At 32.6% G+C, this 17,166-nt stretch overlaps 3 protein-coding genes across 4 annotated transcripts; 1 reads left to right on the top strand and 2 right to left on the bottom strand.

Annotated features, from left to right (window-relative positions):
- Positions 1-638: 638 nt before the first annotated feature.
- On the bottom strand, positions 639-4,321 carry LOC103863115 (alpha-soluble NSF attachment protein 2). 2 transcript variants are annotated; one of them, XM_009140867.3, is made up of 9 exons: positions 4,092-4,321; positions 2,211-2,260; positions 2,048-2,120; positions 1,831-1,910; positions 1,576-1,727; positions 1,285-1,444; positions 1,135-1,182; positions 966-1,046; positions 639-880 (listed from the first exon to the last, which is right to left on the bottom strand). In XM_009140867.3, exons 1-9 carry the CDS (start codon positions 4,243-4,245, stop codon positions 800-802), a joined length of 879 nt encoding a protein of 292 aa, XP_009139115.1. In that variant the 5' UTR covers positions 4,246-4,321; the 3' UTR covers positions 639-799. The 2 variants fall into 2 exon arrangements, with proteins under 2 accessions (XP_009139115.1, XP_033146543.1); XM_033290652.1 differs by having other exon boundaries at positions 2,211-2,299; positions 4,092-4,306.
- A 240-nt stretch (positions 4,322-4,561) lies between these two features.
- Positions 4,562-11,419, bottom strand: LOC108871608. Its single transcript, XM_033290353.1, has 2 exons — positions 11,389-11,419; positions 4,562-5,627 (listed from the first exon to the last, which is right to left on the bottom strand). Exons 1-2 carry the CDS (start codon positions 11,417-11,419, stop codon positions 4,714-4,716), a joined length of 945 nt encoding a protein of 314 aa, XP_033146244.1. The 3' UTR covers positions 4,562-4,713.
- Positions 11,420-15,494: 4,075 nt separating this feature from the next.
- On the top strand, positions 15,495-16,536 carry LOC103863113. The gene is made up of 4 exons (XM_033290352.1): positions 15,495-15,773; positions 15,939-16,152; positions 16,208-16,425; positions 16,504-16,536. Exons 1-4 carry the CDS (start codon positions 15,618-15,620, stop codon positions 16,534-16,536), a joined length of 621 nt encoding a protein of 206 aa, XP_033146243.1. The 5' UTR covers positions 15,495-15,617.
- Positions 16,537-17,166: the final 630 nt, after the last annotated feature.

The raw sequence follows: 17,166 nt of genomic DNA, 5'->3' as shown, positions 1-17,166 counted from the left end.
ATCAACTAGGAAATGAGTTTTAAATATTATATAGCTCCTGAAATCTATCTGAGAGTGATTTGTTAAGTATCGAATCCCTTAATTAAGTGTGATCCGTTAAGGATCTTATATGAAAAATATCGAATCCCTTTTCTCCTGGCGGATCCCAGCAGTTTTATTTACTGGGGTTAAAACTAAAACATAGACAGAAAGATTTATTGAACACTAAAGAATGAGAAAATTACGTGTATGAATATAATTAATATTTTTTTTGACTAGGATGAAATAATTAGGTTAAGAAATGGGATTAGACCTTGATTGTTTAAACTTTAAAGCAATAAATCGAACCGGAAGCTGAACCGGATAATTATTTTGGCTTTTTTTTACATTTTGGTGAATCGTTTTGTTGTTGTGGGGATGCTTGCAGGTCACTCATAAGTTTACATTGGAAAGTTTCTGTAAAGGAAAATGTAACTTTAGGGTGAGAGTAAATCCTGAGGTGGGTTATGCCTTTATTTGTTATGGTTGATGACAATTAGAATTGATGTTAAGAGTGTCATCTTACTAGATGTCTTGTCCTCAACATCTTACGTTTGGTTTCTTCACAAGTTCTTGGTGTGAATATGTATTTTTTGAATGTAAAAATATTATTTGTAGACTTTTGACATCAAACCAATTTTGACCAAAACCTCATAAGAAACCCATAGAAACTCATAACCAAACACAATGAAATCAAACATGAAGTAACACTAACACTAGTGATGATACGCACCAGCAACAATTAACAAGGGAAAGCTGCGGTTTAGATAGAGAGATATGTTTAGGTAAGATCATCTTCCTCAAGCTCCTTTGCCTTCAGCTTCTCCTTCACCCTCAACAACATAGTTGTCTTCCATGAATCCTGCCAACAATACAAATTCAATGATGAAAATCTCACAAAAGAATATATCATTCAAAGTTTTTGTACGAGGTTTATAGGTCCACACCAGAGGAGTCATGCTATCAAACTCCTTGACAACGTCTGTGAACTTTGCGATGTCTTCTTCATCCATAGCAGCAGCAAGGTCCTGTCCATGGGAATTAAAAACAGTTAACTTAGCATACTTTACGAGCTTTACTCCCATGATTGCTACAAAACTCAGTTTTAAAAATTACCGATAAGAATTTGCATTCTCTTGTTCCTGTAAAAGTTGGATCCAGATCCTGTAGAAACGTAGAGTTAAAAATCATGTTATAGTTCCTCCAAAGTCCACACACCAGTATGCTGAAGTTACATGTGTTTTCTGTGGGAAGAAGAAGAAGAACCTGATATTTCTCCAGCGCATTGGTGATGGAAACAACATCAGCTTTGCAAAGGTGGCACATGCCAGCATTGAGAAGATGTCCCTTAACTCCATACTTAAGCAAGTTATTGTTGAGTGATTGGCATGCTATTTCTTCATAAATCTTGATTGCCTTCTCATACCTGTCAAAGATACACCAACAAAAGCCCTTATCATTCGATCCACCCCCAGCAAAGTAAATACACACAATGCCGATTCTATGGCTTCATTGGGTTGGTTATCAAATTTATAAATCAGTTTCAGAACATCTTACTGCTCCAACTGCGCAGCGTATTGTGCCACCTTCAGATTACACTGGTTAGCAGAAGTGGTCACTTCTTCGTTTTGAAAGAACTCAGCTGCCTTTTCAAAGTAAGAAATAGCCTGGTCGATCTTCTGGTCAGCTTCATAATACTCAGCTATTTCCTGTCAGAAGATCAAAAACCACAAATCTACCTATTAGTAAAACTATTGACTCAATGTTCTGTAAGAGTGTAATATTCAATTCATGCTCTAAAGAGACACATACCTTGTAGTATCTGGCAGCCATGTTGAGCCTTCCTATCTCACAGAATATATTCACTGCTCGCTCTAGACAAGATGCAGCCTCTGCATACAAGATCAGGCCTATATCAGGACACAACACACACACACATAGCGAAAATAAAACACACAAAGAAAGTTGATAATAACTCCTCCTATATTCTAAAAGAGTAGCTTTTGGTTATACAGTGACCTCTACATACCATTAGTGTCAACTTTCTTGTAGCATTTAGCAGCTTCCGCGTACACGTTAGCAGCATCATGTTTGCTGTCAGACTGCAGATGAATAACAATGCTAATCATAACCATAATACTAGTTCAATACATTCCATCAAGAATCATGATTGTAGGCAAAAAAGAACTAACCTTTAAGTGACAATCAGCAAGTTTAAGATAAGCCTTTCCAGCTTGATCCCCTGAAACAATCCATACATTGATCACATTAACAGTAGACACTGCTGGAGAATTACAATAGTGTCTCTTAAAGATCAAACTAGATTAAGACCCGCACTGTTGTGCGGGATTACTTATATTTGTATTTATAAGTTACGTTTTAAAATTAAAATTTTATGAAGATTGATGATATTTAATAAATTTTGATTCACGTTAAATTATTGTTTTATTTTTTGGTTTAGTTCCGGTTCGGTTATGGATTTTGATTTTGGTTCAAAAAATATAGTAATAGTTTGGTTATTTATGAATTTGAGTTTCGTTATTTTAGTTTTTGGTTTGGCTCATCTAATTTTGTAGTTATACTTTATTTATAGTGTCTGTGGGATTGCATGGATTATTATTTTTTTTTTGAATTTTTATTTATAATATATGATGTTTGTTTTGTATTAATTACATAATAGTAGTCTTAATTTGGTGTCGATGTTTAGAACCACAAAATTTTGAAAATAGAAGCTATTATCAAAATTACCGAATATTCATTCCAACCCGGGATTATAGCATAAATTTAAAATATTGTATATATTGTTTTGATATTGTTACGAATATCAAATATTTGGTATCAATGGAAGCTGGTAAATTAAAATTAAACATGCATAGATTTAGGGAAATATTTTTTCAGTGCCATGTTCTATATTTTTAAAATAGATTTTGAATTTCGAATACATAAAAATATATCTAAAACTATCTAGAATGAAATTGTTGAAATATGTTTTTTTGCATGCTATATTTTCTATGGAATATACCATCGCGGAATAACACGTTGATGTTGTGTTTGGGTGTATAATAGAGATTTGGGTATAAAATGTTTGACATGGTTAAGAAGAAGAAGTCGATGTTAATTATAATCTAATTGGTCAAAACACTTTATAGATCATGATTTTTGAGTTCATAATTAATCCATGGAAGTTGACCATATTGATCACTTAACCTATAGGTTTCAAAACGTGGAGCAAAAATAACCAATCCATCTATTAGATGAGATTTTAATAAGTTCAATTGATTTCTCCGAGTTAATTCAAACCGTATTTGTTTGGTTCAGATTAAAAAATATGGTTTGTTACTCAAATATTAATGAAAACCATAGTTGGTTTAATATAAATATACCAGTTACCACATCAAATTGTATATATTAGTTTGTTTTTATATTTGGTCACAACCTGCTCAATAAGTCCAAATTAAAAATATGCCATGATAAAATTTAAATAGAATTCTATTTTAATAGAGTAGATAGAGTACATAATTGGTTTATTGTAATTGTATATAACACTAGTTCATGATTTAAATTAAATCCTATGGTTATATTGGTTTACATTTAATAGAGTAGATGTTGGGTTCACGATTCACGATTTAAATTAAATCGTATAGTTATATTGGTTTACATCTACTCTATTAAAATAGAGTCCTAAATTTATCTACCATAAAAGTTCTCATTTAAGTTTTGGCCTGTTTGAAATTTGTTAGGAAGCTACTTAATTTATGGACCATAACAAGTTAATTACATTATTATTTGTAGATATATCACATGCTTTTATCTCCTATTAAACCGACTACATCTACTAACCTAGCATCTACTCTAGGTTAGTAGATGTAGTCGGTTTAATAGGAGATAAAAGCATGTGATATATCTACAAATAATAATGTAATTAACTTGTTATGGTCCATAAATTAAGTAGCTTCCTAACAAATTTCAAACAGGCCAAAACTTAAATGAGAACTTTTATGGTAGATAAATTTAGGACTCTATTTTAATAGAGTAGATTCTGAGAAACCCAGAAAGAAAAACGAAAACTTTACATGATTTGGCGAGCTTAAAGGAATTAGCAGCTTTCTCGAGAAGATCAGCAGCATCCTCGTACTTGGATCCGAAGATTCCCCATCCGCTGAGCTTCTTCTCTGCTTTCTTCTCGAACTCCTCAGCTCTCACCTGATGATGATGATGATCCCCCATCACTCTCCCTTTCACCTCCGATCGGGAGCCAAGGAAAATAATTTTCAACTGATATAGGTGGGCCGGATAGTTATTTCTAGAATGGGCTTTCTTTTCTAAAAGCCCATATTAGTATACGACGTTATTTATTTCATATTGGCTTAATAAGAGAAAAGGGAACAAATTCAATTTTACAAATAATACATTATGTAAATTCGTTCTAAAATAAATGGTTTAAACTCTTCCAATTCAATGTTAACCCCTAACTTGAAAGTTGGTATTATTCGTGAGAGATTGACTCATGCATGTGGTATATATAAGAGAAGATTGCATTATGAAAAGTGTTTGGTTATTCTTTTTTTTTTTTTTTTTTAATATAAATTTCCATTAATTGTTAACACCGATACATACCCGAAGGATGCAAAAATGGGACTTACAACACAAGTATGCCACAATTAAACTAGCTACTACTACGAGAACTCATATGCGTTAGAAAAGAGAAAACCAAGTTCCCATTAAAGTCACTGGCGGGTTGGAGGATGATGAAGCTGCTGCTGCTGCTGCAAGAGCTCTAGACAGAGGATCCAAACGGAGTCGCAAGAGGTCTTTTATATCTATGATGATAGCTTCTGGAGGGCGGGAGGTGGAATTGTGAATTCTAGAGTTGCGCTCTTTCCAGATAGCGTACTTCGAGGCTTGATAAATGAATCTGATGATGAGGACAAGATGGCTGTTCAAGGAGGGTCTGCTCAGCCAGCTGAGAGTTGATTCAAAAGATTGAGGAGGCTGAAGATTGACTGTTGTCATGAAATAAGACCAGACCGCAGTGCTAAAGGTGCAATCAAAAAAGAGGTGCTGTCGGGTTTCATCATGAGTGGAGCATAGCACGCATACAGCAGGAATCTGCAGACCCCAACTCCTCAACCTGTCTCTGGTCGGCAGCCTATGTCTGACATTAATCCAGGTGAAGAACGCATGTTTTGGAATATGACCTGCAAACCATACCTGTTTATGCCACGAGACTTGCTGACCCAAGGGATATAAAAATTGCCACGTGGCTGAGGTTGGGAATTTCTGAACCGGGGCCTGCTCTCCTACCTTCCAAGCAAAATTATCGTCGGTTTCTGAAGTGGCTATGGGCTCTGCAGCCGGCAGACAGTGCTTAAGCAGCTGAACGAGCGGATTTCGAGTCCTCATGCCAGAAAGCCACCAATTCCCATTGATAATAGCATCCGCTACTGAGGCATCGAGAGGAAGGCCTGAAACTTGTGGACCTTCTGGTCCCGTAATCTCTATCAAAGGCCCCAGCGGAGTCCAAGAGTCTTGCCAGAAACTGGCAGTAATGCCAGAGCCAACCTCACACACCACAAACTGTCTCGCAAAACTGGCAGTTATTCTTCTATCTAACTAAACCCTAATATTCCTTGCAAAACGATGACCAAATGACGCAATGGTATGATCTCTGTCTTGCTCGAAAACTGAAGCTTGTTTGGTATTTGATCTCTACATACGTATACTGTTTGTCTTATTTGCTTTGTGAAACCTTGGCAGTGGCTAATACGTACAGGAGTCTTCTGGGATATGGAGGACTGCTACTGTTTTTGAGAACATCAAAGCAACTTTAAAAAAAATATGGATATCATGGTGAACTAAAGAAAGTCAGGCCTTATTGTGAGAATGATAGCACTAAGTTGTTGATTACTATATGAATGCCAAAATCTTCTTACAAAAGAGAGGTGAATTATTATACTTTCCCATTGTTATATCTAATTCAATCTAATCTATGTTAGTGGATATTCTTACATGGGGATTATACTATCCGGCACCATCAAACTTAATGATAATCTCAAAAAACATTGTAAAAGGAACGGAGCTATTTAGTGTTCTCGAAATATTAAAATCAGATAATTTCAATATTGTTGTTTCACGTCTCCATCAAGACGGCTTATGTTTTTCCACCAGCATGTTTGTTATCGACCAAAGCGCTATTGTCCCCAATAGGCGGATGAAGTTGGCACATAGTAAGCTTTTTGATCTAATAAATTGATGTTTGCTTTATGTATATTTTCTAATTATTGTAATTTGATTATGAGTTCTCTGTTGGCAGCGGTTAACACAGGTGTCTTCTGGAACAAGGAAGACTGTCGAAAGCTCTTTGTTCTGTAGACGTGTCAATCAAGGCTTATTGTGGCAAGAATAGGAGCCTTGGTGACTTCTCCATCGATGACACCTTACCCATCACCTTGGTACCCATAGGTGAAATTCCTTCACTTCTTTAACACTATTTTCATGTGTTCTAAAATTGGGTTGAGGCTACGCCTAGATACTCGTCCATAAGGCATATCAGACCTAGTTGAAACGATGTTTTTGTGTCAAATCATGAAATGAATTTTTTGTAAAATCAGTGTAGACGTTTAAAAAATATTATATTCAATTTTGGAAGTGTTTTTTTTTTGTCAAAACCATAAAAATATATTTTTCTTTCAAAATCACAACACATTTTTTCACCAAAACCGTAAAACGCATTTTTCCGCCAAACCACAAAACGTATTTTTCCGCCAAAATAACAAAACACATTTTTTACGAAAATCACATAAATATATTTCCCGCCAAAACCACAAAACGCATTTTTCGCCAAAACCAAAAATACATTTTTCCACCAAAACCGCAAAACACATTTTTCTGCCAAAACCGAAAAACACATTTTTCGCTAAAACTACAAAAACAATTCTCGTCAAAACTACAAAACGCATTTTCTCGGGAAATTCGCAAGACGCATTTTCCCACCAAAACCATAAAAAAACGCATATTCCCAGCAGAACAATGTGCAAAATGTTTTTCTCGCTAAAACCACAAAAATGTGTTTCATGCCTAAACTATAAATTCATATTTTCCATCAAAACCACAAAATCAAATTTTCTCACTAAAACTGCAAATTTCATTTTCCACCAAAACCAGAAAATTACATTTTTCTCTATAATCGCAAAATTATATTTTCCACCAAAACCACAAAATTACGTTATTCTCTAAAACCGCAAAATTATATTTTCCATCAAAACCATAATTTAAAATAATTATATTTTGAACAAATAATAAAAATAAATATAGTTAGATAAATAAATAGGATTAAATAAAAACAAGGGTAAATAAGTAATTCATTTACTAAACTCATCTAAATGAAAATAAAGATGAACAAAACAACATAAGTTCATTTAGATGATCCATCCATATGGATCATTTGATTTGATCATTTAAATAAGTCATTTGAATGGAGATGACATATGGACAAACGAACATCACCATACTCGCTACTAGTCTAATATTCTTTGCTTGTCATATATCTATTTTTATTTTTTGAGTATTCATCATTGTCAACTCGAATATCAAATAGTCCATTTATATATTTGTAAGTATAAGATAACTGATAAGTAATAAGTATAAAAAAATTGAGCTGCTATGTTTGATATTACTCTCTACTTGTCTATAAAAAGATATTTTTGTTGTCAGGAGAAGTAAATAACATCTTTATATTGAGAAATTATGTTTTTGTTCAATCTCTTTTTTTTTTATAATATGCACATATATCTCGTATAAAGTAAATATCATGTTTTTCCTCATATAGTAAATAACACAAATTTTCATGTTTATTTCTAACAAAATATTGTATAGTAAGTAATTATTAAATATTCAAAAATACTTGCAAGCAACTAACAAATATTTGTGAGTAACTCACAAGTACTCAATTGTAATAAATAATAGAATGGAATAAATAAATTATAAGTATATTATTTTGAGTAAGTATTCGAAATATCAAGTACTCGTTTTAGCAAATCGAGTACAAGTTCAAAATTTTAATATTCGTACAAGGTAAGTAAAGTATAATCATACCTAACATACTTATATGAAGTTCTTTGATCCTAAAATATAAATTGAGAGAGACAGTAAGAAATATATTTTATTGGGTTTATGCTTTCAGGTTGAGACTCTTATTGGCCTTGTAAACTTTTTTGTCAACCCTTCTCTGTCTATAACTTATTATTTTGTAAACAAGTGTGTGTGTGTGTTTTTATAAGAGACAATGTGTGGAATATTCCCAATTAAGGTCCAAATTTGCTGAATGTCCATAATTATGGATAATTCAAAAAGGAATAACCTTTTGACACTGTGCAGACGAAAATGCCCTTATGCTTTGTCGAAAACAAGTAACTCTAGATCTATCAGCTAAATATTTACATAGCAGGTAACAATCTACATACCAACTAACATATCCGCTAATAATTTCAGTATCATCTAACAATCTATGTATCAAACAAATGTATCGACTAACAAATCATATATCAGTTAATGAAATTATTAACAATTAATTAGTTATCTATTAAATAGCTCCAAATCTATTTGTAACAGTTAACACCTCGTGTATCGACTAAGAATCCATTAAAATCTAATTAATAGCAGGTAAGTAATAAAATACCTACTAACGTATATATTATCTAAAAGTTGATTGTGATTCGAAATTGGAAACATTGGAATTGTAGTGAGATAATAAGATTAGCATTATGGGTGTCAAAAGAATCAGAATAAAAAAATAAAGATTTGTGTTGAATTAGAAGATGATTTGAAGAATTTGTACGAGAGATAAAGATAGAACACATAAAAGGGAGAAGAGAGAGAGATAGAGATAAGGGTATTATAGTCACTAAAATTATTACAAATAAACAAAGTTATATGACAAATTACATGGGTTTCTGGGTGCATCTAGGCCAATTACTCTTTTTATAAACTATAAACAATATGTATTCTTTCAACATTTGATATGCTATAAATTATAATGAACGTAAAAAATAAAAGAAATGAATTAATAAACGAGAATTCGGCCAAAAAAAACCTCAACTTTACACGAATTGCCAAAACAAACATGAACTTTGGGGCTCGCCAAAAAAACACTAAACTTTCATTGACTTTAGAATTAATTAACAATGTTTTCGCTGACTTGCCAATTTAGCACGCCGTCAACAAATTTAACAGAAATATTTGACGTCGTTTATTATTGACGTTAAGTGAAACGACGTCGTTTTCAAATGAGATAAAACGACGTCGTTTTACACGATTTGAAATTAAAAATATGTAAACCCCTGGATTCGAACCCAGGTTGGTTGGTCAAATAGGAAGGTATTTTACCACTGGGCTACTAGCACTTCTAATGTACTTACTAACATGTTTACTTTTATTTGGTACATATTAAATATATAAAATTCTCTAAAAACTTAATAAGATCTTTAAAATTCCAAAAAAATTAAAAAAATAAAGAAGATTTTTATAAAAATAATTTTGAAATTAAAATTGAAAATAAATTTTTTCTTTTTAAAAAATAAAAATTCTTCCAAAATTTTCTAAAAAATTAAAACGAACTTTAAATTCCAAAAAATTGAAAAAATAAAGAAATTTTTTATAACATAAATTTTGAAATTAAAATTGAAAATAAAATTTTATTTTTCTTTAAAAAAAATAAAAAATTATTTTTCTTTAAAAAAATAAAAAAATCTTCCAAAAATTTCATAAAATTAATTTTGAATTAAAATTAAATATTTGTTTTTCTTTAAAAAATCAAAAAAAATTCCAAAATTTTCATTTTAAAAAAAAAAATCCAAATTTTTTAAAATTATAATAAAATGCAAAAAATTAAAGTTAGAATTATCAACTTTTTATGTGTGTATAATTAATTTCAACTTTTAGCAAATGTATTGAAAAAATTGAAAATTTTGGAAGATTTTTTATTTTTTTGAAAAAAAAAAATAAAATTTTATTTTCTATTTTAATTTCAAAATTAATTTTATAAAAATTTCTTTATTTTTTCAATTTTTTGGAATTTTAAAGATCTTTTTAAGTTTTTAGAAAATTTTGGAAGAGTTTTTATTTTTTAAAAAGAAAAATAAAATTTTATTTTTAATTTTAATTTCTAAATTAATTTTATAAAAATCTTTTTTATTTTTTAATTTTTTGGAATTTTAAAGATTTTATTAAGTTTTTAGAGAATTTTTTATATTTAATATGTACCAAATAAAAGTAAACATGTTAGTAAGTACATTGAAAGTGCCAGTAGCCCAGTGGTAAAATACCTTCCCATTTGACCAACCAACCTGGGTTCGAATCCAGGTGTTTACATATTTTAATTTCAAATCGTGTAAAACGACGTCGTTTCACTTAACGTCAACAATAAACAACGTCAAATATTTCTGCTAAATTTGTTGACGGCGTGCTAAATTGGCAAGTCAGCGAAAACATTGTTAATTAATTCTAAAGTCAACGAAAGTTTGGTGTTTTTTTGGCCAGCCCCAAAGTTCATGTTTGTTTTGGCAATTCATGTAAAGTTGAGGTTTTTTTTGGCCGAATTCCCATTAATAAACGGTAGTAAACGACACATAAACTTAACACTGTTCACTAATTGGATATATTCACATTAAAAATAATTAAAAATGTTGAATATTTTTTCATGATATAATATGGTTACAAGCAAATTTTGAAGCGGTATGGTCACTACTGTTGTAATAACGGTGCGTACACGGTTGATACACACCATTAATTGTGATTACCGTGGTAAACTTAAAATGTTGAATAGTATATCAAATTGGTTGGACAAAGGTCTCCAATCTTCTTGAATATTTTGAACGTACTAAAAATATAAGGATTTTCTTATTTGTCAAATAAAAAAAAGAAAGAAAGTGAAATTGGTCTTGCAGAGACATGGCGGAGAAATAGGAAGAGAAAAGAATAGAAATAGTGTAATTTTAGTTACTTAATGAATTATGTTTTGTTGTTTGGTTAGTGAATACAATTTTCAACAAAAATAGAAAAATTGCATCATGTAGCGTTTAAAGAAATTACAATTCACTCGATAACTAAAATCTTTAACTTTTGCTTACAGTACATGTCTTTATGTAATAATACTATATTATCTTTCAATTCAACCTTGTAACCTGTTGAAAAATTATTTATTAAAATAAATATTAAATATCAAAAAATTAATAAATTGTGGCTACCATTAATGCACACATTTAACAGATATTTTTCTTTTTTTTTCTTCCTCTTCTTATTAAATCTATGTTTCTTATTCATACATATGAACACATACACCTTTGGTCACTTCGTCTCAATCACCACATGTACAGCCAACACCATCATCACCACCGATGTTCATCGTTGCCACCGTGTTCGCTCTGTCATAGTCGCCACCATTTTTTTTCACCTCTCAACACTGTCTATTCTCTATTCCACTTACTGGACAACAATAAAATTTATTCGTCTGCCGCCGTAAGATGTATTTTCTTCTCTGTTGCCATCAAATTCATTTTTTCTCCATCGCCATCAGTTACTACTTATTACTTACTAAAACTTGATCGGGGAAAATGATATTTTTTTTTTACATTATGTATAAGATGAATGACATGCATGCACCGTATCTGAGATCCCACTAACAGTGCTGAAACAGACATGAAAGTCACATACGCATGAAGTTGAATTAATTGGCGTTACTATTCCATTGATATATTCTTGTTCTATTCTGCATAGACATATTATGTAATGCGATATATTCTGTTACTATACTATTTTATCATGTTCCATTCCATTTTACGATTACTAAAACGTGCTATATTTTGTTTAGAAATATAGTTCGTAATTTTTTTTAAATTGTAACTATCATTACATGTTTTTAAACCTGTAGAAATCGTACTATGATCTATATTTCATAATTCAGTGTTACATAATGTAATTTAATATTACATAATATTATGTACTTTTTAGATTTTTGATATTTGGGTCTAGAAATATTTGAGTTGGAGTTTAGTGATTAGAGTTTAATATTTAGAAGGTGAGGGGGTATGGTTGGGGTCAGCATTAACTTTTTCTATGCAATCATAGACATTTAATAATTTCACCAATATGAACAATATCATTTATTTTGTTCTATTCTATTTAGGTTTATGGTTTATATTTGAATTTATAGTTTATATTTGGGTTTAAAGTTTACTATTTGAGAGTTGTAGGTGAGATTATTATCATATACTACTCCAATGATATGAAATAGAACACTCGGTGCATATGTATATGTGGACAATAAATGTATATGTGGATGGTTTCTTCTTCTTTCATTTAGAATAATTTTCAGGTGCTTTTGACCTTATATTCTATTGGTCACGTTATTTTCTCCCACACATTTATCTAGTACATGTAACGAGAAACTGAGTACTTTGTGCCATAAATGTGAAAAATTATATTATGATAAAATCAATAACATTTACTTAATTTGTATTTGAAATATGAATTGTTCGCAAATAATCTATACTATACTAAAAGGGGAATACCCTGAGTAGTTAGAGTGTCCACGTCGACAGTAAAAATCAACCAATAGGAGAAGAGCTTTCCGCCACGTCAGATGCTCACTTTTGTCATTTGGGCTTCGCGTTTCACCGGCCCGTTAACGTTCAGAATCGAGAACCAAACTCTGTGTTTCCTGTTATGTCTGAATCGTCTTCTCCTTCAACGATCCGCTGTCCCCTTCCTCTCAATTTTCGACCTCCCCTATGTCCTCATCTCTGTCTCTTCCTTACCTTCCGTTCAATGTTTATATCTTAGTCTATACCATGAATCTTCAGTTTACATTTAAGGCATCAACTCCCACAAACTCTCCGCCTCCCTCTTTTACAATCAAAGCATTAGCTTTGTGCGTATCTAATCCGTAAAATTCTTCTTCGAATTGTCTTCGTGTGATGCTGTTGTTGTCCAATTAGCCATCCGCCACTCAACCTTTAATCACTCTCTTCTCTTTGATTAAAAAGGTATTGTCGTCTTGCACTATCAAGCATCATATTTTTCGATCTCTATTTTTTCGTTGATCCACAGATCCATTCCTGAATCAGTGTTCGTTTTCCGGAATCAAAACGCTTCTACAGTTTTTTTTTAATTTGTGAAAATACTTCCAAATATTATAATTTTTATATGTGTTGTTTCTTTCAAGCTGAATAGAAGACAAAAAAAGACGAGAGAGGATTCAGTACAACAAATTATTGCAACTTCTGCCACATGATCAGGTAAACATCATGATATTTTCATGTATGATAACTCAGTTCTTTATAATTGTGGTAGTCTCTAAATTTGGATTACTATGTCTCTTGCTATAGTGAAGCATAACACATATCTGAATTTATTTCTACGTTTGTTTCAAAGAAAAAAAAGCATTACTTGGGAGTCACTCACCAGTAGTGTAATCAAGCAACAAATTTTGAAACTCTGAAGCTAGGCAACCCATATGGCTTTGGCTTTGTTTTTGTCTTATAATCTGGTGTTCTCTACAGCTCTGCTCGAATCAGCTAAATACAGCTCTGCTCGAATCGCTAAATACAGTTCTGCTCGAATCAGCTAAATACAGCTCTGTCACAAACTAAAGTGTTTAATCATGACAGGTCAGTCCCTAATTTAAGCATTTTCCTGATGGTTTTGGTATTTCTAACTTAAGAAAAATATGTTTGAGCACTTGCCCTTCCAAAAAGGTTGGATGACTTCTTGATTTCAGTTGTGCCATGAGATTTCAGTTCTGGCGTTTCTAAACTTGGTTGGATCTTCTTCTCCTCCTACGAAGATCTGTTGAGAATTGATTACGAGATATAAACCCTGCAATCAAGAAAGAGTGAAGACAGTGATCAGAAGAAGAACAACAACGATACGAAGAAGAGAATCAAAGTCTAAAGTGAAAGAGAAAGAAGAGGATAATGTAACTTAGAGTCAAAGAAGGAGGCAGCCTTGCATTACATCTCTGAAGAGTCGTTAGTCATCGTAAGAGGTTAGTTAATAATTTAACTGAGTGAGTATAACTAGGAGATGATCAGAGAGTCGTATGAGAAGAGTTGTTAGAACAGTGTTTGAATTGCTTGCAAGATTTGTCTAAAAGCTAGAAGTATGATTAGGTGTAAGCAAGCATGATTAAAGTCAGTTAATTAATCTGCTATAAAGAGCTAAGTATTATTTGTTGTTGTAGAATGTGAGGAAAGCAAGGGAAAAGCATGATTGTGGAGGGGTTTTCTGAGTCGAAGAAGAATCATGGTAACGAACTGATTGAAAAGTTGGAAGCTGGTATGCAAGATATGCTACAGATTGTCAAAGATCGGAAGAGAGATGCCGTTGCTCCTAAACTGAAAGAGAATCTCCAATATGTTCGCGGTGAGTTTACTCAAAAATGTAATGCACGAGAGACAAAAAAGCCAATATGGTTTTGGATTAGTAAGGAAGCTGATATACTTGCTCATTTAGACCCTTCTTGATGACTGCAGCTGAGATCTTCATGTCATGTGGCGCTCTGCAGAATAGAAGAGGACATGGTCGAGGGCTTCCTCTATGAAGTACCTGAAGAGTATATAAACATGCCTTTTCTCAAGAGAAGAGTGGTGTACATGAAGGCCAAGATCAAGGACAATCCCAACCTTGAGGATTGTGTTTTCCACATTGTCGTCGATGGCTATAACGCCCCTGTTACTGCCGGGAACTTTGCGGACTTCGCGGAGCGCAATTTCTACAATGGCATGGAGATCCAGAAATATATATATATATATATATATATATATATATATATATATATATATATATATATATATATATATATATATATTGTATATGGGAAATTTTTGTTAAACAATGGATGAAGATTTTTTACAGCTGATGGGTTTGTGGTACAAACGAGGGATCCAGACGGTCATGCGGAAGGATTTATAGATCCAACCACAAAGAAGTAAGGACGGTTCCTCTTGAGATTATGGTGACTGGGAAGAAAACGCCATTTTACGGCTCAACCCTAAAGTAAAAGCTTACACCCTTCTGACAGTATATTTATTCATAATAATAATAATAAATTATCATTTGTTAATTTGGTTGGACAGGAATTGGGTCTGTACAATGGCAATGGCTAGAGAAGTGAGAGTTCTTACTCTTCCTTCACATTTGAATATATATATTCTAATTATATGTAATGCAAAAAAAGGGGTTTGAGAATGACTCAGAATCGAGCCAAGTGTTTTGGCTGCTGAAAGAGCGTGAGCTGACGCCAAGCAATTCCAACATCTTGGACGGTCGTTACGATGTTTTCGGCGGCTATGTTACTCAAAATGAAGATTTTCTGGCTGATCTTAAAGTCAATGATGTCACTGAGTTCATTCAAGTTGTCTCCGGTTGAGAAGGAATATGTTCTTGCACAAGAGAAAACAGAAAAGCAACAAGGTACTGCTTTATTTGTATTAGATATATATTTCAGACTGTGTTAAATTACATTCGACATCCAGTTTCGTGTTCTTCCCATAGACATCATTCTCAGAGATCCTACTACATTCAAAACTTTTTTTCTTATTATTATGGCTAGCACATCTACCATTCTTGCTGCTCTCAAGTATGGACGCTGCTCATCCACCGTGGAGGTGGAGGTGCGGCTTCTCCAGTTTTGGGAAGCCAGAAACATTAAACGTGGTGGCCACCTCATGGGAGCAGATATGCTTCTTCTGGATTCTAAGGTGATTCCGTTTTTTAAATTCATGTTCATCATAGTTTTGAACAGATCTCAAATATTAAGATTCATGTTTAACAGTATTATGATTTCAATATTATTTATTTTCTCTTCGTGATTTGGTTTTGAATCCAGTTTTAAATTGTGTTCTTCTGTTTTTAAACGTTTTCAGGCGATGCTCATACCCGCCACCATCAACGTGAACCGTCTTCCCACCTACCGGGGACACTTGAAGGTAGGTTCCATGTTCTCTTTGAGTGACTTTGATGTCACTAGGTGTAATCAGAATTTTAGACTTTCAGACTCTCCTCTGTTGATACGGTTCACTTTATATATATTGCAACTTTCTCCTTTTGATGTTAGCATCCAAATGATTGTTAATGCAGGTAGATACCCGCTACAAGATCGTTTAGGGTACTGTTATACGAGCTGCAAATCCAGCACAAACCTCGAGTTCAGAAGATTCCTCACAAGAGCTATCAAGTCCAGAAGATTCCACCGAGTCGCAAGATCTACCAAGTACGCCTTTGACATCAGAAAATAGGCTTGAGAAAGCAGAGTCTGCAGCAAAAGCTCTCGCAGTGGCTGATTCCAAAGTGTTCGAAGCCAAAGAGGCGTCCCAAATTGCAGATACGGCCCCAAAGAAGTCTCTGACCGATGTAATGTCCACCTACCCGACCACATTAATTATCCTAAATTGATCATCACTCAGCTCCTTTTTGATTCGTTCCTTGCAGGTGCTAAAAGATGAAAATGTTGAACTATGGTAGAGCTTTATACATTGTGGTCCGGTTCAATGTAGATGTAAAGGACTGTTTTTTTAATAGGTTTTGGCTTTGAGAACAAAAATAAAAAGTACATGTATATGAGATTTCATTGACTATTGACGTTGTCACTTTTTGGTTAGTTTTTGATGTTACGTATGGTTCTGGATGTTAATAGATGTTTTTGCAAGTCATACTGAGAATTGTTAATGCATGATTGTGTTTATATTTGATTACATTTGGTTCAAGTTGAAAGTTATTATTTGTGCATGGTTGATCAATTGCAATGAAGGATACAAGGTACACCAAATATTTGAATGGCATATAGAGTTTAGGTGGATGCTCCACGTTGGAAGAGGAACCCGTTGTCGCTTCCACCTCCCATTTAAACTTTTTGTAGTTGGCCACAAGAGTAAAAAGCCATAGTGTATATTTTAATTATAAAATTTATTTAAATAAATTTTTTGATATAAACATATTTTTTAAATTATTAAATAAATAAGTTAATTATATATCTTTTTAATTTTATATGTTAATATATTTATATATATATTAGAAATATATTCATTAAAAATAAATATATTATATATTATATACTAATTTTTATAATAATTTTAAATAGAATACTCACACTGC

Source organism: Brassica rapa, chromosome A04 (genome assembly GCF_000309985.2).
Source record: "Brassica rapa cultivar Chiifu-401-42 chromosome A04, CAAS_Brap_v3.01, whole genome shotgun sequence".
NCBI classification, from domain to species: domain Eukaryota; kingdom Viridiplantae; phylum Streptophyta; class Magnoliopsida; order Brassicales; family Brassicaceae; genus Brassica; species Brassica rapa.
The sequence above is the reverse complement of the archived record's forward strand: the minus strand, read 5'-3'. Positions and strand labels throughout refer to the sequence as shown.